The sequence below is a fragment of the Ascidia mentula genome, chromosome 9 (genome assembly GCF_947561715.1).
Source record: "Ascidia mentula chromosome 9, kaAscMent1.1, whole genome shotgun sequence".
NCBI classification, from domain to species: domain Eukaryota; kingdom Metazoa; phylum Chordata; class Ascidiacea; order Phlebobranchia; family Ascidiidae; genus Ascidia; species Ascidia mentula.
In genome coordinates, this window is record NC_138574.1 from 12,094,400 (window position 1) to 12,115,722 (window position 21,323).

The 21,323-nt window shown below is 42.0% G+C and overlaps 3 protein-coding genes across 3 annotated transcripts; 1 reads left to right on the forward strand and 2 right to left on the reverse strand.

Annotated features, from left to right (window-relative positions):
* Positions 1-411: 411 nt before the first annotated feature.
* LOC145913417 (coiled-coil domain-containing protein 42 homolog) lies at positions 412-2,075 on the reverse strand. Its single transcript, XM_083001067.1, has 2 exons — positions 1,938-2,075; positions 412-1,772 (listed from the first exon to the last, which is right to left on the reverse strand). The coding sequence occupies exons 1-2, from the start codon at positions 2,035-2,037 to the stop codon at positions 673-675; spliced, it is 1,200 nt and encodes a 399-aa protein (XP_082857193.1). The 5' UTR covers positions 2,038-2,075; the 3' UTR covers positions 412-672.
* Positions 2,076-2,273: 198 nt separating this feature from the next.
* Positions 2,274-3,819, reverse strand: LOC145913416 (RNA-binding region-containing protein 3-like). The gene has a single exon (XM_083001066.1). It carries the CDS (start codon positions 3,739-3,741, stop codon positions 2,308-2,310), a length of 1,434 nt encoding a protein of 477 aa, XP_082857192.1. The 5' UTR covers positions 3,742-3,819; the 3' UTR covers positions 2,274-2,307.
* A 4,559-nt stretch (positions 3,820-8,378) lies between these two features.
* LOC145913551 (uncharacterized) lies at positions 8,379-21,302 on the forward strand. The gene is made up of 9 exons (XM_083001262.1): positions 8,379-8,741; positions 8,910-9,107; positions 12,695-12,821; positions 13,020-13,144; positions 17,493-17,600; positions 17,928-18,071; positions 18,596-18,698; positions 18,975-19,150; positions 20,247-21,302. Exons 1-9 carry the CDS (start codon positions 8,451-8,453, stop codon positions 20,892-20,894), a joined length of 1,920 nt encoding a protein of 639 aa, XP_082857388.1. The 5' UTR covers positions 8,379-8,450; the 3' UTR covers positions 20,895-21,302.
* The last annotated feature ends 21 nt before the right edge of the window (positions 21,303-21,323 follow it).

Below are 21,323 nucleotides of genomic sequence, written 5' to 3' on the forward strand. Positions count from 1 at the left end.
CAAATTTTCACAGTATTTGTTAAAACCATTGTTAATTTCCACGATTTATTGTAGCAATATTTATGGCAAAGCATTGGGCCCTGACTGATAAGGAACTGTCAAAGATTAGTTCTCAGTCCATACTTTTATACTAAGATTATGGATCTATTACAGCATCCTGGAATGTTGAAATGGCGAAAGGCTATGCCCCTTGTCCATATGTTTGTGAAGTCGCTTTTGTAACCTCAAGGAGTTGGGTTTCACGATTGTCCGGAATCAATTGTGCTTCTTCATTGTTTTGTCTCCTTGTAAAACACGCCCAATTGCAAAAGGTGAAATGAATTGGTTTAGTGCGATACTATGTTCAGTAGACAGATCACCATACTTTAGATGGAAGTTTTTGTAATAATGCAAAACATTTTCAAAGCTCTAAACACATTAGAATTAAACAATATCACAGTATTATTTGCAAAAAACAACCTTGCACAAAAGGATAAGTGTAGGAAGAAATATAAAAACACATGGTGCTTTTGTGTACATATTTTTGTTAAAAAAAAATATGTACAATAAACAGGCTCTCATACACTTGGGGAACTTCTAGATGAAAACATGCCATTACGTCCTATCAGTAACTACTTTTGAGAGGTACCATAATTAAAAAAACTAGCAATACAGGGAACCACATACGCCTGTTTACTCTGTGGTCGACTCCGAAATGGTTTTAAGTTGTTCATTGAAGCCTTTGGTTGCATGTTTTCCCTTTCGTTTTGCCAAATCAGTGGGTGCTGACTGACTTGGGTCATGTTTTACAGTGTCATTTACATTGCCTGCAGTGTTTGGTTCATTAGTAGCAGCAGGCTTTCCAGAACTCACACTTTGTCTGTTTTCACTAAGACGCTGTAGCATTTTGACCACCTTGATCTGTTCTGAAAAGTGCTGGTTTATCATGTTCAACTTGTCTATGTAAGACATTTCAGAAAGAGGTGGCCAGTGTCTTGTATGGCACGAATCGGACAGGTTGTTTATTGCCATTGTAATGCGACCTATTTCACCCACTAGGCTGCGATGGGAGAGAGATGTGTCACCAGCTTCTTGTTCAAGACGTTTTACACGCTGTGTCAAGGACTCCTGGTATGTCTGCAGCTCTGACATTTGACTGTTGATCACAAGTTTTTGCCTTACTCGTTCTTGTTTCATCTCCTCAAGTTCATGTTGTCCACTTTCAATCTCTGCAGTCATTTGCACATTTCGCTGCACTAAGTTCGAGTGAGTTGCAGCAAGACCCTCATATCGCTGAATTACACTCTGTATCATGTTGTCTCCAGTCATTTCAAGGTAATTTTCTGGTAGAACATCAATGACTCTCATCATATAGTCTTCGTATTTCTTGTAGCTTTCCAACTTCTTTATTAAAGCAGCTTTACTGTCTTTTGTTTTCTCCAAATCACCCTTTATCTCTTGGAGTTCCTTGGTTTTAACTTTGTTATCTTTGACCTCCAGTTGATATTTGCGAAGAGCCCGGGCACGTTTAGCATCGTTTTCTTTCAAGAAACGATCAAACTTTGTCACACGATCTTTGATTTTTTCCTGCCTCTTTTTTAAAGATTCTTCTTTGGCCTTGTTCTCAGCCATTCTTTTTCTAAATTCTTCCCTCTTAATTGAAAGTTCCTGATCAATTTCCTCAACTTCCACAGCTTTGCGGAGCAGTGAAGTCTTCTGCAAGGTGTTAATGCCTGTGTGCAGAAGTTTATCTGCAGTTTCCTTGACAACTGGAAATCGTCTGATATCATCATCTACAAATATTAAGTATAAATACAGCATATCTACGGAACTTTACTAACAGTATAATATTTGTGTAAGGCACACAAAATCGATTAAAATATTTTTAATAAATACATGTGTTTTAATTTTTAGGACTTAGCAATGTGGCTGGTACCAACAAGAGGTGATTTATATACCTTCAATGGGTTGTTCATTGAGCTGAGTAACAAAGACATTTCTCTTTTGCTGATCCAGGTTAAGTTGGTATGAACGATTTTCTGTGCTTGATAAAGGCATTGTTACCGATTTATTATTTCCTAATTATTCCAAAGCCTGCACAATTTTTGCATATTAAAGGGAATAAATAGGTATTGCAAATAACATGTTATGTCGGAATTACATGTTATTATGTCACAAATTCGGAGATATGATTTTTGTGGATCTGTATATTACACAACAAATCTGTCAATTCTATGCCAGTAAAACATGTTAGTTTTATTTGTGAACATGATTGTACGTGTTAGATATGCAGTAATAAATCTGTAAAATTCACACATTTTCTTTTATTCAAACATCATCATTCTTTGGTTTTGCAGACCTTGCATAGAGTACAACCATTGGTTTGCCAATAAGTTGGTAACCATTGACACATTTTAATGCCTGTTTGGCCTTTTCAATACTTGGCATGCCAACAAATGCTTGTCCTTTCATGCGGCCCTGGGTCATCACACGTACATCGAACATATTCGCCTCCTCCTCATTGTTAAAGTCAATAAATCCACCAAAAATATATCTGATATCCTTGTCCGTTACCTTTTTTGAAAGGTTTTTAATGTACAAGCGACAGGATGGCTCTCCGGGACGATAGTTTGTAAACAATGAATTTGATGACATTTCTTTTGAACTCAACCTTCCAGATTCTAGTTGTTTACGTGTCATGAAGTCAAATGATACATTGTAGTCACCACTGCCTTGATTTTCTGCTGAAGATTCTTCCTGGTGCTTTGGCATAATGCGACCGAATCCAGTATTGTCATCTTCATTTGCAACATCTGACTGTACAAAATTGTCTGGGTTTTCCATGGTTAAAGGCAGTTTCATCGTAATTGATTTACCAGCAGTTGTATCAAACTTTTCAAATGGTTCTTCTGAAGATATTTTGTTATGGCTCACGCTGACAAGGTGGGTGTCTGGATCTTTAAACCTGGCAAGTTTCCTCCTTGGTGATTTTGAAATGGACTTTTGTTTTCTTTTCAAAGTCTTTATAATCTTTTCTGGAGGCAAAATGTCTAGATTGAACCCGTTCCTTTCATCTTCACTGCTTTCATACTCTGATTCATCATTTATAGTTTCAATATCTTCTTTGTATTGCATAGCAGGGTCAAAAGTTTCAACACCCAATGAATGTTTAATGTGTTCAACCAGTATGGGTGGTATGTTCGTTGCAGGAGAAAATGGACAAAACATGTTTAACTTGTTCATCAGATGCAAAACCTGTGTGTAAAACTTTGGTACAGTTACGAGGGCTGCGCAGATGTTCAAAAGAATGTTGGAGTTTGGCTCGGGGTACAAGTATTTTAAACCAGGATTCAATGGATATTCAAGTCCATATTCAGGTGCAACCGGAGGCAATCTTTGACAAAACTTACATCTTTTGCTGATTTTTGAGGCAGTTTCTTTAGAGTCCTCAGATTTCTTCTGTTCTTCTGATTTTCTTCCTTCATTATCTGTGTCAATTTTTAAATAACTGTCGTGCGATTTTTTTGCAAATTCGACGCAAAGGACGTAGTCTAGTATTTCTAATTGATGCAATCTGGTCAAAGCCTCTTTAGTATCCTCGGAAGAGGCAAACGTGACGAAAGCAGAGTTCTTAAAGCGACCATGGTCTGGCATAATTCGAATATCTTTGGCACCAAATAACTCAAACAACCTTATCTTCTCTTCGCGATTAAGTCCTGGCGGTAGATTTTTCACAAACAGTGTATGTTTTTTTTCAGACATTGCTCGTAAATGAATTAAATATCCGTTCTAGCGTAAAATTAAACAACAAAATTGCGACAACTTGCCGCCCCAACCACTTTACTTTCATTTGAAAACAATTCTCTCAAATTAGTCTTGTTTATATTAATCCGTTGCATTTGACTCAAAACTAGCAAACATTTTCTTCTACATACACCACAGTGTGCATTGTTTTAATGATAATGTTAGTTTATAAGCCAAACGACATATTTTAAAACAAACGTAACATAAAAGGTCAAGTAAGAACACAAAAGTTAAGTGAAAAGTTGCGGATTAATTAAATATTTTGATTGATTTATTTTTCACAAGGGGAATTTTGTTCATAGAAATCAAAACCCGTTTACCATGACAACAGAATAGGTTTTTATTATTATTTATTTATATGCAATAGACAATTCTATGTATACATTTGATCTACATTCTATATTATACATTTCTTTATTTTTTTAGTTGCTGTAGTTTAAGTAAAAGGTTGACTAAATCATTTGCAATGTTTTCCTTGAAAAACTACTGTTTTGGAAAAAATAACTTACTGGTTGATCAAAGACATAACGAAATATAAATTGAAACGAAAAAGATTTAAGAAACAACAAAAAATAAACATTTAAGTGGTTCAACTGCGGGCAAAACCTAGGAAATTAACTGTTGAGCTGTTTGTTTGATTGAACGCACCCAGCAGATATCCGCAAACGCCTCGGTTGATCAACAGTTTTTTGAACGTGCTATCGATAAAGTTCCTTACAGCAGATTTGTCACGTCTGGGTGGAGGCAATTCGTCACCGTGGCGCAACTGAAAATTTTCGGAAACTTGTGTTTGCCTACTAGAAGCGGGTTACGAGCCTGGCAGGATGTACGTTTTCCTATTATCCTAACGTCAGGTCCGCAGGCGGCAACAGAGGGTTTCATTTGCGTCCAGTGGATTTTCCAGAAGGTTTAAGAAGTTGGTGTTATAGTTTTGTTTTAGGGTGTAGTAAAACAAATGGCCCGGATTTTAAGCGTACTGCGAGGTATGCAGACCTATATGTTGCACTGATCGGAGGTAAAAGGAAATACATATTTGTGGTCAAGGACCTTCTGATTGAGGTGCGTTCTTAGCTATAAAATCTGGCTAATTACACAAAATATTACGCTATAAAGAAACTATACGCATGCCACAGTTGCACGTGTACAATGCAGTCAATTTTAATTCGTTCTAATCTTATACACTTAACACATTCCTTACGCTGAAGTAAGCCTTCCGCAAGAGTGCGGTCTTTTCCTCGTTGCTTTAACTTCTGGGAAAGGTTATGTAAGGTCAGGAATCAGGCGTGCGTGGGTAACATTATACGGTTTGGAGCCAAATAACCTGAAACTTTAAGGAATTTCTTCCTGTAACACGTTGCCGTCTAAACTCTTGTGAACTCGCACAGTTTGTGTGCGGTAAGATCGCTTTACAAACGTGCAATGACGATGTTGTGTTTTTATTATAAGGCAAACAACCGCCTGATTTGAAGACCAAATGCAAGCTGACGGGTTGTAATTCATGTAGGGTTCTGCCTTTTAAATGCCACATAGAAGTATTTTTACCGGCTGTGGTCACAGTACCTATACAATATTATATACATACACTGTATACATCGCATGAAATATAACTGAAGGATATGTGCAAAAAAAGCCATAATATTGCAAAGCTGACACCCTGTCTGCAGCTTTGCAATAACTGAAGGAATTTAACAAAACTTGTAACCCGAATAATTTGTGACAAAACGGTGCTGATTTTGAAAATTATTTTTCGAACAAATTTTTGCCGGAAATTCGTGACTTCGGTCTTCATGATTAAAATGTCAATACCTTTCGAGAAACCTCGTTTTTTGCCAATGACGTTTAGTTTGTTTTGACAATGTGAAGCTCCGGGAGCCGACAATATCTTCGCCCCCTACGTATAGGAAATGCTCTTTTGCGACAGTTGGATGTTGTGATGAAACGGCTCGTGATCATATTGACGACAGTATATACGCGCCAAATGGAAGTTGCCGCTTAACCTACGCAACAAGTCGAATTTAATTTCCCATGTATAGTTTTCTATAATGTGGCAATGTGCTTGGAATGAAATTAAATGTGGGCACTTAAATCTTTTTTAGTTAGGTAATCTGTTTTGTCACAGCGAAAAAATCCGTTTTAATTTTTGTATGTACAGCTTTTTAGACAAACGGTAAACCAATCAAACATGTAATTACTAGTGACAGTGGTGCGCATTGCTTAGCATAATTACAAGGGCTTAAACTAATTGAGAACTGTTCAAACATTGCGGGTTACTCCAGAATTTGCTTGGACGATTCATTGTTGGCATAAGGAAGTTAAACTTCTCACGATAAAATTGCGTTGTACGACGGCTAAGTCCTAACTGCCTTAACTAGGCTACCGACCTATTGTCCGGAAGGATCAGTTTACAATATAGGCGAGCCCATATTGAGGAACGTTGTCTCAGTTAGCATACATGTCCTGCAGGGCTGGTCACATATTAAAAGATACGCATTATTCATTTTGTCTTCTGTCGCAGTAAGTTGTTATCTGCTATATAAGAGTTGGTGAAGAGACGTGTCTTGGCACACATCAAAAAACTTTGTCGAGACTGACAATAATAAGACTATGCCACATTTCGCTGCCCTGCGCTGTTAATGAAATAGCATATGCGACGTTGCCCGCGTTTGGCAGGAAAATTTTAAGGTAGTTATGTGTTTACTACATATCCGGGTCGAGGGGATCTAGCTGGGGTGACCTCACAGTCAGGAAGTTAGCTGCTGGTCATTTGGCTAGCATAGGCTGATTCATAGCGTTACACCGGAACAGGGTTTATGTGCTGCAATTACTGCACGCAAGAGTATGACAGCAATCTGCAAGGGCCTTAACCACGTATCAAGGAACCATCGGAAATAGGAAAATTTGTTAAATATATTGCAGAAAATGTTGAGACAGAACCAGTGTTGTTTGAATATTTCAGATAATGTTAGAAATAGTTGAGGTACAAACAGTTGTAGAGGGTGAAAGTGCGATCTGAGGTCACGCAAAAGCACGCGTACATGAAAAGGCAACATGCACGCTCAAATCCGCTGTGAAGCTGTGACAAACACCATACTTCCCTTTTCGAGGCATTTCAATCGCGACAGAATATGTTTCTTTCGTTGCTCTCTTTTCTGCTAACAAATCGTACCTGCTACGTTTGTGCAATGTTTTTCGGAACAGTTCGACCCTGTGGTGGCGGTTACCATTTTATTGTTTATGATTGTGTCGACAAGCCCGTATGACGTAGTTTACCTCTGTTTGTCAAGTAGTTAATGGACTGCATTGGGTTAGGCGGTCACAGTTAGTGTTTGGCAGTGTATTGGAAAGGCAAACTTTCACTTCGGAACGGACCGACATCGTTACACAGCCTCGCAGCAACCGTTGTGTGGAATGTGTGTGATGCCAAAGGCACGCACTTTAACGCGAAACCTTGAAATTTGCGGAGATAAAAACAAGGTTGCAAAAAAAATCTTATCACAACTGCCATCTGTTGCGCATCAAGCAGTTGACGTCTGTTGCGTCACTATGATCTGACCGAAGCGGGACGTTGTATTGCTTTGTACCTTGGGGTAGTAGTGATTCATCAAAACAGCGCTTTCGTTACTAGATGGCTGCATTTGCAGCGAACTTTCTTCGCTGCTTCCGGCGCATCGCGAAGTACTTCTGCCTGCCCCGACTGCTGGGGTTTTCATTGAGATGGAAACGAGTGGAGCAAGTTCTGCTGATACTGCTGGTTTTAAAGTTGTAATAGCTGGCAGCTGCTTGTATGGAATCGCCTACGTATTGGTTCTGTTCCTGTGTTGGCAGCATACGTACGGTTTGTTGAGTTCCAAGCACTGTGGTTTGCGGGAAGCAAGTGCGACGTGTGTGGTATCCTGTCGCTGCTCAGGCACCATAGATATAGTACACTGTTTCTGGTTAGACTCGTATATGCAAATGTATGTAGGTATGTATTTTTCAGACAGAAGGCGTTGGGCGCTCCTAATTGTACAGTGTTCGTTAGAGTGAGAAGCATTTACACAAATTTAATGGTGCTTGCCTTGAACGCTCCATGTTGACACACCATTATCTGTCTGTGACTTTAGCGTCGAGGGAATTCAGTGACCACAGGGTCAATGACCACACACCGTGCGCTGAACGGCTGAAAAAGGTATTGTCGGTCCGAATCTGTGGTCTTTATACTGCGCTTGTCTCGGTGCGTTCACAATCGTTCGTTTGTCAACAACTGCTTCAGTATTGTGGGTAAAATTATCACTCACTAGGGGAGTGTATCAAAACAGAATGACAGTGCGATATCGCCGAAAGAAGCAGCGCCGCTGCAAAGTGGCTGCAGTCCAATATTTGTGGTTGCACCCTGCAGTCAAATATTACCCCATTATTTAGAGTGTTCATCAAAGGTTTTGCAGGCACCTAATACAAAATACATTGTATTGAAGCGTGCCGGTGACTAAACCAATTGCTTTTTAGTAGGCCACCGGACTGCGTGCAGCGCGATGCACACAGACTCGCGGTGCGCAGTGCAGTGTTTCTGTTTATCTTCTCATTAACGGCGATATATTTTCTTGTCAGCCAGGACTTTTACCAACGCAGACGCGCGCTAGCGTAAATTTTGATGTTTGCCCACAAGGTGAAACTTTAACTGCTGTAAAATGACCACCGCCGTAACTGAGCTGTTACTAAGCCAGCGAAATCAATCACAGCTGGGAACGTATGAAGGATGTCCGTACAACTGCACGAACTTCAACGAGTCAAACCCGTACGAGGGCCAGTGCAAATGGAATGGCATGAACACTGCCTTGATGTCATCACTTGTCATAACTCTGTTGTTGAACGTCTTTGCATCGGTGATTCTGTTCCGTGTTCCCCTGGTAACTGTACGGGGGCGCAGCAACCCAGTTTACCTATGCATACGATTTTTGAACATTAGTGACGTTGCCCAGGTGGGTTTTGTAATTGTTACATTTGTGTTACCATTTCCATATTAAACTACTCCTATTTTCTATTCAGAATTACCCAATGAACATCTATCTAGTAAAACCCGCTTTTTGTGTTCACTGTCCATAATTTAGACAAGTTTGAATGTAATTGTAGCAAAACAATTTTTGTAGAGTTTGCTGCTTCTCGTAATGCCTGCATTTGCCGATCCCGATTGTAACTGGTTTGGAGGAAGTATCAGCTGCAGCATCATGGGATTCATGGCTTTGTTCCTACTCCTGGCATCACCGCTCATCACCATACTTATGGCATTTGACCGGGTAATAGCCTTGTACCAGCCATTCAAGTACAGAAGCCATCTGGGCCTTAAGGTAACGACACAGGGTTCGGAGTGTTTATCAAACTAGGATTTTGTATGATCTAAATAATTTAGTGTCCCCAATGATGATTTACCCTTTAATGAACACGAAGCTGTGTTTCATGGGTATCATATGTCCGTGGCTTTTAATGTTGCTGACATTCCCAAAACGGTACTCATAGCCATAAAACAATCTGGCGGTGACAAAGCTTCCTACAAAGTTGGTTTGAATCCGTGTGGGTAAGAAATAGGGGGGTGGCCCCGTGTGCGGGGACTAGTTCGCCTCTCAGTAACCGGTTTATTAGCTAACGTTTTCCTGTTGTTTTTTCGCGCCATTTGTGCAGCATCTGGCACTCGGCTGTGTGTGACGTAGTATTAATATTGCAAAGGTATTGCGAAGTTCCCGTTTAAAGTTGCTCAGATGCGCTGCAAGTAGTTATATTCGACGTTGTAGTATCAAGCGAATCGCTGTGGTGTAGGAGAATATGCCGTTTGCCTAAAACAGGCATATTTGTGGTAAACTCGTGTTTATTAATACACTTGCAAGGGCTTTGGTCCTTGTAACATAACGCATTATGTACGTTTCTCCTATCCAGCGTAAACAGGTTGACTCTTGAATGCGGCACAAAGCCAAAAGTTTTGCGACGGTGACCGGTGTATGTTCTAAGGTCACTGCCGGATGTCTGACTTTAAATTGCCTTCCTTGCCTATGCATATTGGAGGCTTCAAGATTTCGGTTTTTCAATTGTCCCTTCGCCTTGAAGACCTTATCTTGCAATTGTGGGTTTTAAAAGAAAACTAAACTTCGGGTATTTTAATGAAGCAACGAGCCTCGGTTTGATGTCAGCTGATTTATTAATTGGAAACCAAGCTATAGGTCTGATAACTCGGAGGTAACTTTGGATGTCCATCGGCTTAAGAACAGAGTCTCTTGTCATGGGCAGAAAACAAGACAACACGGTTTCAACTTTGATTGCAAACGAAAAAAATTTGATAAGCAATGTAGAGGCAAAAATATGAATTGTGTAAGCAGCAAACAGATGGCCACTGTTTCGACCTTTTAGGTCTATCAGACGACTTTGCTGACCAAACGGCCAAACAAAAAAATTTACATAATTCGAACCTTTTAACCTCAAAAGGTTTTGCACTACGACGACCATAACTACTAATATAACAATACAAAACATCCCCAGCATGGTTGGCGTAGATGCATATGCGATAGGCGGCAATACTTCATGCATCCTTGGCACATGTTCGCTGTCCCACGCCCCGACACCTCACATGTCTCTGGAAGGAAGTAGTTGTGCGATTTACGGGCGCATTTCGGGCCATTTCTGTCAGGGTCGCGGTCCTGGTGAGTGTGAAAATCTCGGCCCCCCTGACACCTCGCACCCGCCCGACGGCGGATCGGGTCGTGGACGCCGTGTTGGCGCCCGGTGCAGCGCGAAGGGCCGACGCCGATACGTGTAGTTTTTCACTAGGTACATGTGTTTCGGTGTGTCATTGGAAGCAATTAGCGTGCGAGTGACCCTAAACTTTACCAGAGGGAAATATGTAAAAGATCACGCACGTTATGCACTCTATTTGAATGTGAACAAGTTCGAAATAATTTCTTTTCGAACGCTGTTGCTATTGCGCAAGGGAATTCTTTGCATTAGCATCACAGCTTTGCGGCGAACCCCAGGGTTTACAGACACAACCGCACATTTACACCCAACAAACAGATGCAGAATCCATTACCTTCATCCCCTTAAATAACTCACGCGGTCACGACAACCAATTTCCAACGACGTGAAAGATATTGCCGCCCGCAGCCGACGACGGTTTTGACCGGACCGACCACATTATTACTCGCGATACGTCGTAACGCGCAATATCAAATATGCTTCGATGCCGCAGAGGTTCTCAGCTGATCCAAGCAGAAGGGCTGGTTATAATTGCTTCCAATGAGACCGTCGCCACCAGCTACGTGTCCGGGGAAAATCTGCCTGCCAAGTCACCGCGCTTTTTCGTTTTGTTCTCCCACGGTTGAGCCTCGTCGTGTGACGTTCAGTGCTTGCTTTGAACTTGCTCCAAAACGCTAGTCGTTGACCTATTGTCTTTTATTGGATGGACGCGCTTTTGTAATTACGTGCATTCCCCTGGAGATGTATTACGTACGTATGTCGTGTAAGTCATAAATAATCTTCGATTTCTTCCAAAAAGCGAATAGGATTGTGGTTTCTTTTGTATTGTATTGCAACATATAATGCCTTTGTCAAAAAATGGAAGCAAATGTAGAATTCAAATGTAGAATACTTAAGTATTTTTCTTTATTGTCTCCGGCTCTTCGTTGATATGTAACGCAAATATTAAATCAGGTAAAATGATTAATTCGACGTTATGGTAATTGCGTGGGGTTAGTAGTACCATATAGTGTAGCGACTTGTGTTCCATTAATATCAATAGTCTTAATTTACTATCAGCAGTGAAACGTTTTTTGGTAATTGACATTAGAATTAAAATAAACGGAACATCGCTCTAATTTGTCAATTAATGCCTAATTCTGCTTTAAAAAAGATTGCTTAAAAGGTTGTGCTTAAATGGTCGTGCCATTAAACTTCCTCACTGTTACTACACCGTTGATCGCGTGCGTACTCCAAGTTGTTGCACTCTCTGGGGCGTGGGAGTCCTTCGAAACATACGATAACTCGATGTAACCAAGTCGGCGAAAGCTGTTCATTAGCCGCCCGATCAAATACCCTCCGGATACGACCTACAAGTCCGGGGCCGCAGAATTGGCCGCCGACAGGCACATGTGGGAGGCATTGTCGTTCAAAACGAGCGGGAAGCCTTTCTAGGTTTGCAGTAACCGAAATTGCCACAATTGACACGGGCAATGTTGGTGGCACTGGGCCATTTATATAGCTCCAAACTGTTGTTATACATTTGCTGTCCATATATGCTCAGATACTTTTCAATTCCCGTGGCTTTGGGCTTTGTGTTGTTTACGTTGTAAGTGCATGCAGAAAAACAGTGAATTTGTGATTGAAAAAGGTTCGCTAGGCTGAAGTTTTTCTCGCCGTTTAAATGAACCAAAAGTTTCGCATGTCATTACGTCACGTTTTTCTCTTCCCATAAAGACAAAACACTAAACAGCCACAAACATGTTGACTTGGAAAACCGCTCGAACACCCCCTGAGAATGCATCACTCGCTAACATGTGGCTATCTTCAGTGTGGTTAGCGGGATAAGGCCCAAACACCATATGAAGCTGATTTATCAACTGTCAATCAACGGCTGTTTGTGTGGTCCCGATGTGTGGGAAGCCTGTAGACATCTCTGTGTTTATTTATAACGTACATCTGGCTAAAACTGCCACAATAATTGCACAATGAGAAGGGGGACGCAAAGCTGCAAAGCTGCATATTCTACACCAGTACTTTACCGTTTTGTTGATATTACCAGCACAAAAACCGAATGGATAAAGTAGGTGCAATAATGTCAACAACTAACTGAAGTTTCGTATTTTATGAGGGAAATGACGTCACTGGCTCCCAACGTTTAGTTTAAACTTAAAAAGAGAAGCATTTAATTCCTTTTTGTTTCTTCATCCTCCAGATGCTGAAGGTTCTCCTCCCGTCTGCTTGCGGTTTCGTCTTTGTCATCACTATGCTCCCTATCTTCGGGGTCGGCGAGTATCACGTTGTACGCGGAAGACGGATGTGTCTTCTGGATACCATAACCGGTGAGTAGGGGAGGCTGACTGGAAAAAGGTGGCGGGGCTATTTCTGCATAAAAATTAAGTGTGTTGTTAATGTTGCATAAAAATGTGTCGGAAATGTTCAATTTAGAATTTGTCTTTCATTTTTTGCAGTTGGTCCCTCACATTCAACTAATATTTCTAGTTGTTTTTAGGCTATTAAACTTGTCTTAACGTTTATAGACGACCCTGTGGACCAGGTTTACGTCCTTGTGGTTCATTGTATCTTCCTCGTCGCCCTCGTGTTCATGGCAGCTTGCACCGTCACATTTCAAATCAAGCTCTTCCGCATGTCGTTTGACAAGAAAGTAAGTTAAACCTTCCTTGACTTTGCGCTTATACCTTGTAAGTGTCGCGAGAACGTTGGCATATTACATGTAGCTAATACGTTATCTTCCATAAGCTATCAATCAACGCCAGGATACAACGTTTTCAGGCCAACTCAAAGTTGTGTTGGGCATTTGACAAAATGTTACGTTGAACCATCATGGTTACAAACTTCTATAGTACTACTCGAGTCCCTTACTATACGCTGTGACGACGGAGACACAAATGTTCCCCTTGTTTATTTCAACGAGACGAATTTTCTTGCTTGTTGGGAAATAACAAAACGAAAAAAGTGACGTATGTTTCTCTCCGCGATGTTCACCGATATGAAATTTAACTAAAACGATTGTGACAGTGCTTATGCAGTGCCGATTCATGTTGGGGCATAGTATAGTAGGCCAGGGTTTTTTCAAACCTGTTGGTATAGGCATATTACATTTGAAGGTAATTTTCACAGCATTTAACACATTAAGTAAAACTACAACGAAAAGAAGCTAAATCCAGCTTGGTTGCCTGGCTCATTAAACCACGCCCACGTTGACTGGGACGCGCACGTTTCTAATCACTTACTGTCCCCCACAGCCAATTACTCCCCAAGTAACCATGGCAACTCTCGGATAGGTGACGTTTTTCGTGCGTCACTCTGATATACCTTATCGCCGAATTTGGGGTCAAAGATGTTTTGTTTTAGTCGCAAATGGGTTTGCCAGGCAGGAAATGGCTGGTGTTTGTAAGCAGTAGTCTTACTGCGCACGAAACCACGTTGTGGGTCGTGAATTTCCGCGGTCTATTGTTGCGCACGTGTTTTGGCATCTTTCCGGTGTTGTTGTTAATGGTAATAGCGCTGTATGCTTATAACCAAATCATGTTTCTTATCCGTCAGATTCCACTGCCTTCTGCCCCACGTTAGATATGAACGCCAGTCAATTAGGAACCGTTTAGGGTAACACGCAAAATGTCCTAATAATTAACTTAGTTAACATCTCCCAGATTACCAATGATGGTGTCCAGTCGCTAGATTCCAGCAAGGCGGTAAACTGGTTGCTCCAGTGACGCAGCGCATTTTCATTTGCAACGCCAGAATGCATGTGGTTGCTCGTCGATTGCTTGTACCTTGACGCGCCAGCGACCTCCCCAATCGTATTCGCGATTTCGAAAATAGAATCGCGTGTCTCGTCAACACAGAATAGGGGTCGCGACGAGGGTTCCTACAGTAAACAAGATTTGCATGTTCTGCTCTACGTGCGTCGCTACACACGTTAAGTACATGGGGTTTTCGCGTATAAAGGGGCGTGGCACCTTCTATTGCCTTGCATGCAAATGGCTGTGTCCTTGGCGAATTGATCGTTAGTATCTGATATTTCATTTTTGGGGGCTTTTAACAAGTTCGACCGGGCCTACTCGTGCTATTGTGGCAAGTCCGTTTCTTGGAACCTTGTTTAGGAACTAAAATTAAAGGACACTTTTTATAGATGCCTTGCATCGTATTTCTAAGTATCGAAACATGCGCCTGCAATGCGTACGTCAGACCTCGTGTAAAATTCTCTGTCAAAATGTCGACAGGTTTGTGAAATTTTTGACGAAAATCGGTTTTATCACAAGAGGCAAAACGGGTAAACCGGATCACGAACGGCATTGCAGTATTATTCCTTTATAATATCTCCCTCTGTAAACGCGCGAATCCATGTCCTGAGGTGAAACATTATAAAACGAAATATGAATTGGGGCCACGAGATGTTTCTACTCACAATTATAAACGATTTGTCTCCGAAAAAAGGAAACGGGTGACATTTTAGTCGCACAATATACATCATGCTCCAGCAACATGCGCATACAATGTAAACCTCTGTGTAATTTTGTCGCGCGTCAACAACTTGCGGGGGTGGGCTGTGTTGTGTCCCTATAAACAAAACAAAGTTCTGTAAAGAGTGGCCTCACATCCTGCAATACACGTCGAATGACCAAAAACATTGATCACCGACGTGATAAAACGTCTGTAAAGTTGGGTCTGATATGGTGCGGTGTACGTATCCAACTCATCGTGGCTGCCATACAAATTTTCGCTTGTAGATATATGTAACATTCGCATTTTTTCATACTTTCGCTAACCAGTTCGAGTTAAAAGAAAATGCGTGGTTTTAATACTTCTCGTAGCCAATTACCACATTATGTAGAAAGTATAAAAAATGCGAATGTTTCATATATCTACAAACAAAATTTTTATGGCAATATACAGCACACAAAATTTCTCCAAATTTGGCTGTATGTTAACTCGCCTTGAATTGGATTTGGGTTAAGTGTGTATTCAAAGCAAAACTAAGAATTAGTGAACTTCAACTTTTGGTCTCGTCACTCCATCGAACACCGATTGTGCAAGTAAACGCGAAAAGGTTCGGCAATAACCATTTGCATAGCAAGCTTTAAAACTACTAAATGTCAAGCAAATTGACAAGTGTCGCTACAAATCGGCCAGCAGGGCAGTGAGCATCCCGACTGCATCAACACGTATACCCGAGGACATTTGGCTTCGAGTCAATTGACGAAGTAAGCAATCGACGAACTAATGGAAGTTATCTTCATGCTACGAACAGGACGTTCGGAAGCAATACGCGCACTGCACCGACAATCATCGCAGCCCATTCATTAACTTGAACTAGCCAATCAACGAGCGGTCATGTCGTACGATGCACTTTTTGTATAGCCACTGACGTATTGCTTTTGGCTCTAGGACCTGTTGTCGATCTGCAGGCATGATATCTAGCGCATGATTCTTAAACAATTTTATCGCTGTGGAACGCGATAGATTTTGACATGTCATTTTTGACGATTTTAATACTTTTCTTTAAAGTTTCTCCTACGAAAACACCAAAGGCGCAGACCCAGTTTAAGCGTCCATATTTAACTTGTCGTTGTGCTGATTGTCGATTTGTCAGCATGGTAAAAAGTTTGATTGATTTGTTTACGGGTCCGCACTTCAAAGTGCCAAGTAAAGCCACCTTTGCAATTGATCCACGCCAGAAAAACAATACCGGGAGGTGGGTAGGATCAGGTACTGCGTGGAGACAACTTCCGTCATAATACGAAGAAACAAACGCACAGATGAATTAACAATTAGGCAACCGGACGCAAAATGCCGCAGTGCGCTAACGCTACAAGCAAACAACAAAAAATCTCTGTCAAACTCGTTTGGAAAATTTTTGACTCAAATCGGTTTTAGCACACGAGACATGCACAGGTCAACCGGATCACAAACGGCATTGTAGCCCTATTTCCTTGTACTTTATCTCCTGTCCCGAGGTGTTGCAGTATTAACAAGAAGGTGCATTGGGAGCACGAGACGTTACGCGATTTTAAACGATTTGTCTGCAGAAAGCGGAGCGGTATTTATGTCGCGCAATACGGCATACGAAAAATTACATACCATATCCTTATCGATTAGTGTGGCAAAAACATGCTATCTACTACAGTAATTTAATAAACAGCGAGTTGTGTTGTAGGAAGTGGCTAAATAGGGCGAGTAAAACTTGCCTTGGGTGCAAAATAAGTTTGCCTACATGTGGTATCTTTTGGGCAGGAGCACCAGTCTTGTAAAGGGCGTTTGTGGTGACCATTTATAAATTCCCAGTTTATGCAATTTAATTCATTTTCATTACTTCCTCGCACAAATTCCCCATGAAAATCAAGGCGTCGCAACCTTCAAGTTTGTTCATTTCCCAACCTCGGGTAGCAGACGTTCGGTCTACTTTGCCTCCTAATTTTCCACAACCTAATGTGAGTCATTATTGTCGGCCACGACGACAATCTGTTGCAGCCGTTTATAGAATGACATGCGGAAAGCGGATGACAGTCGCCTTGGCGTCGCCGCAAACTACCTTCCTCCATTAAAAAATTATGATTTCGTGACGATTGTTGCTGCAGTTGGATTTTCGTATCGCTACCAAGCTGTTTGTTGATGATTTCATGCGACTTTAAGAGGTCGGGTGTTGGACTAGAGCAAAATGTCACGTGGGAAAGCTATTTTTATCAATTACTTATGTATGCATGCAGTAAATGTACCCCAAGAAATTGAGTTGACAGCCTTTGCGATGTACCTATTGTATTTCTACTCTTAAGTTGGTCTATCCGTTTGCGTACCCATTTCAAACTCACGTGGGTACCTATTTCTGACACACATGCGTACCTATTCCAGACTCACTCGTTTACCTATTTCAACTTAGCCGATCGTATTTCGTGGGCAATGTCGTGCCCCGGTTTATACTCTTGCTCCCAAATGTAGAAATAGACGGCGTTGCGGAAGAACCACTATTTAAAAACTGTATCTTTTTCCAGCACAAGTCTGCGACAAGGAAACGAGCCTCAGGAAGACGAACGAGGAATGCTACGATCACTACGATGGCCGTGTGCTGCATATTTGTGTTTTGCTATCTTCCTTACGTGGTAAGTGGCCGCCTTAACACAAAGAGACGATTCGCGGGTTGTATACATTTCAGCAATTTGTCAGAAGTTGAGCAATAAATCATTTGTAAGCTTTAAAACGTTTTACGTCTGACTGAGCTTATCTAGAGTTCCCTATTACGAATTGAAAAAGGTTAAATCCGATATCGACCGCCACCAAAACCATGTACCCAGGTGTATTGGTTGGCAAAGGCTCTGGGTTGCCAGCTCTGGGTTGCTCGAAGATAAAAACGTTCACAGGACCTTTGTCAGGCTGCGACCTTTTTCTAAGACCGCAACACTGACATATTTCTCCGTATGCAACCACAGGCTCGCGTGCTGAGCGAAACTTCGACGGGAAACCGTTCTCCGATCTTGCTCACTTGGGTGACGTTTGGCCTCGCCTTCCTCCAACCTCTGCTTAACCCGGTCGTGTATGTGGCGACTAACGTGAGGTACCGGCAAGAATTCCAGGTGGGTTGCAGGATGGTTGAGTTGTTATGATGTGGCAGTTTTTGATTGGCCAGTATTTTTTTCGGGTGGCGCGTGCGTGGCAAGCGTGTAGGTTATGTGCGATATAGTTGAAATGGTAGTGCTATGTTTTTTGAAAACATCCGGAATAGGAATAGATGATTTTTCTGAAGAGAAAACTTCTGTTCTTCCTATTCAAAATTTGAATATTAGTAATCTAACAGAATGTCAAATACGGCCATGCTTTGACACCTAAAGCCTATATTTCTGAAACCAACGATATTGTCTGAAACGTCTAGTAGTAACCAATTGAACAGCGGTGAGTCGAAAAGCCATAAATAAATTTTGGTGAATAGCAAATAAGGTGTCTCGGTGATAGTGTGTTCGAACCCATGTAGCAATATTACACGTCACACGCTGTTTTATTGGTTGTTTTTATTTCAAACATTAAAATCAATTGCCCGCGTTACTCAATTGGGTAAACTTATGGTAAAAACCTGCACACAGAATGCTAATACGTCTTTCAGATTTTAATACGAAACATGAAGTCGACTGACGTGGACAGCTCCACTGATAGTCAAAACGGAACCTCAAAAGGAACTTTCTCTGGGTTTCGAAGGAGAATTTCAAGTGAGGAAATCTAAAAAATTATAATAGAAATTCATAATATCCGACAGTACAAGACTGGACAGCATTAACTTTGCAAAATACAAGTTAGGTTTTACATAAAATCCGTTTAAATCCCCTTGTTTGCTGGTAAAGTTCTATCTGTTGCGTTTACCAGTTGTCTAAAGCGTTTAGGGCTTGATCAGCATCGGTTAACACCTTATACTCATTTCGTTTTTCAAATTCCAAAATAGCAATACTACGTGTTTCGACTTTTGACATCTGTCAAACTTTGTAAAGGTCATCGTGGCAGCGGAAAAAGGGGCAGCCATAAAGCGAAAGGAAGTCAGGGTTCGTTGACGAGCCCGAACCCCGCCAAGCCCCACAAAGGGGGGAGTGGCAGGAAACACGTGGATCGTTCAGCGCAAAAGTGCGCCCCCAACCAGATGTTGTCGTGTTCTGACCCGCCGCAAGAGGTCAGTAGTGTATTTAATATTATTAGTTAAAAGCGCGGTTAAACGCCCGAACTATGTACCAAGAAGAAAATCTGAGCGGGATTCTTGCTCTGGGCGAACTGTGTTTGATTTAAACAATAAATCTTGCATAAATTCATTCTAAATAAAACGTTGAACTTCTCTTTGTACTAAATTCATTTACAAAATAATCAATAGTTTTCCACAATAATATTTCATGCAATGGCATGATAGGCAGGATCGCCCCACTGCGCAGGTCCTTGCTTGGCGATCACAGCTAACGTATCGCGATCATGAGGTTTTCAGGCTTGGCAGCCCAGGCAATGCAGCCCAGCTGGATCAGCCACTTTTTCCTGACAAGTCGGAACAAGATTTGAAAAATCAAGCTCCCGGTGAGGTTTGAACTCACGACCCTGGGCTAACCAGGCCCAACGCTCTACCAACTGAGCTACAGGAGCTCAGTGGTTTCACGGGGTATATTGTGGCCAAGGTACACTGGTGCGCAAGCGCACAACTTGCCAGGCAACCTTCACATATACGTAGGGGATCTCTACCACCGTATCAGATGACGCAGTGAGTTCAAACCTCACCGGGAGCTTGATTTTTCAAATCTTGTTCCGACTTGTCAGGAAAAAGTGGCTGATCCAGCTGGGCTGCATTGCCTGGGCTGCCAAGCCTGAAAACCTCATGATCGCGATACGTTAGCTGTGATCGCCAAGCAAGGACCTGCGCAGTGGGGCGATCCTGCCTATCATGCCATTGCATGAAATATTACTGCGTCATCTGATACGGTGGTAGAGATCCCCTACGTATATGTGAAGGTTGCCTGGCAAGTTGTGCGCTTGCGCACCAGTGTACCTTGGCCACAATATACCCCGTGAAACCACTGAGCTCCTGTAGCTCAGTTGGTAGAGCGTTGGGCCTGGTTAGCCCAGGGTCGTGAGTTCAAACCTCACCGGGAGCTTGATTTTTCAAATCTTGTTCCGACTTGTCAGGAAAAAGTGGCTGATCCAGCTGGGCTGCATTGCCTGGGCTGCCAAGCCTGAAAACCTCATGATAGTTTTCCACAATTATTCAAAATATACTCTTTTTTTATCAGGAACCACTCCCGAAGACAAAAATCGTTAAGCAGCCTTCGTTCGAGCAACGCCGCACGGTGGCGACAGTGCGCCGTCAACCCTCTTCGAGCAGCGGAGTTAAATCTTTCGACAGCCACGAACAACTCACATCGCCGCCGAGCAACTTCAAAAAGCAATTGGGGACTGGTTTTGGCAGGCTCGGTCGTTTCAGTGAAGAGGACCCGTGCAAACTGACATCTGACTCGTCGATTCGAGAACGAAGCAACACAGTTTCTGGTGAAATTTCTCCCTCTGCTCGTCTGCCTACAAATCGATACCCACCCAGCGCATGTAGTATCAGCGTGCCGTTGCTAACTCAGGACTTGGAGATTGAAGTTTCGACCGAAATCCGGACTCTTGAAAAAAGTCCGGGAGTGCTGAGACGGAGTTTCGAGAGAAGTCGTGACGACCCGGATAAATTGAACCATAGCGACATGGCCAGGAAGGCCGAAAATCGCTCCAGCGAATACGTGTCCTGTAGCAACGATGATAACTCTGCGAAGTCAGTGAGCGGAGCGAGTACATTGACCGGTGCTGTTGTACTCGAAAGCGATGTTATCGCGCAAATTTACGGCGAGAAACCGCGCCACAGGGATAGCGGCGTCGGGGAGACCAGTGAAACTATCTAACCTATGTTCCGTGAATGGCAATTGAATGGCTTGCATTAGGTTGTCGGCAAAAAAGCCTTTATATGTTTCTTGCTCAGTGTGGCATTCAGTGGTTGAATCGTTGATCTTCAAATTTTTTTTGTATCTTGTAAAACGTACGTTTTCTTCAACAAAGCCGGTGTACTGTTGCAGTGTTTTTTCATAGCACGCTAATGCGCTATTCGTACGTTCTTGTGCATGAATACCGTGAAATGTTAACGTTTTATTGCATTTTCACCAGAAAGTATCGATTTTATAGCCATTAATGTGCGATAGTGTCTGGACTGCTTAAATCTACTTCTACACTGGCCATTTTGTACCTACACAAGCCGGCATTCTCACTGATTTATAGCGCAATAGACTGAGGTTTTTACCTGCATGCTGTGATGTACACCTGAGAATGTTACTGGA

Coding starts and splice junctions, on each gene's coding strand:
- LOC145913416 (XM_083001066.1), bottom strand. CDS start 3,741: ATGTCTGAAAAAAAACATACACTGTTTGTGAAAAATCTACCGCCAGGA.
- LOC145913417 (XM_083001067.1), bottom strand. CDS start 2,037: ATGCCTTTATCAAGCACAGAAAATCGTTCATACCAACTTAACCTGGAT. Junction 1,773..1,937: donor CAATGAACAACCCATTGAAG/GTATATAAATCA, acceptor TAATATTTGTAG/ATGATGATATCAGACGATTT.
- LOC145913551 (XM_083001262.1), top strand. CDS start 8,451: ATGACCACCGCCGTAACTGAGCTGTTACTAAGCCAGCGAAATCAATCA. Junction 9,108..12,694: donor GAAGCCATCTGGGCCTTAAG/GTAACGACACAG, acceptor TTCATCCTCCAG/ATGCTGAAGGTTCTCCTCCC. Junction 13,145..17,492: donor GCATGTCGTTTGACAAGAAA/GTAAGTTAAACC, acceptor ATCTTTTTCCAG/CACAAGTCTGCGACAAGGAA.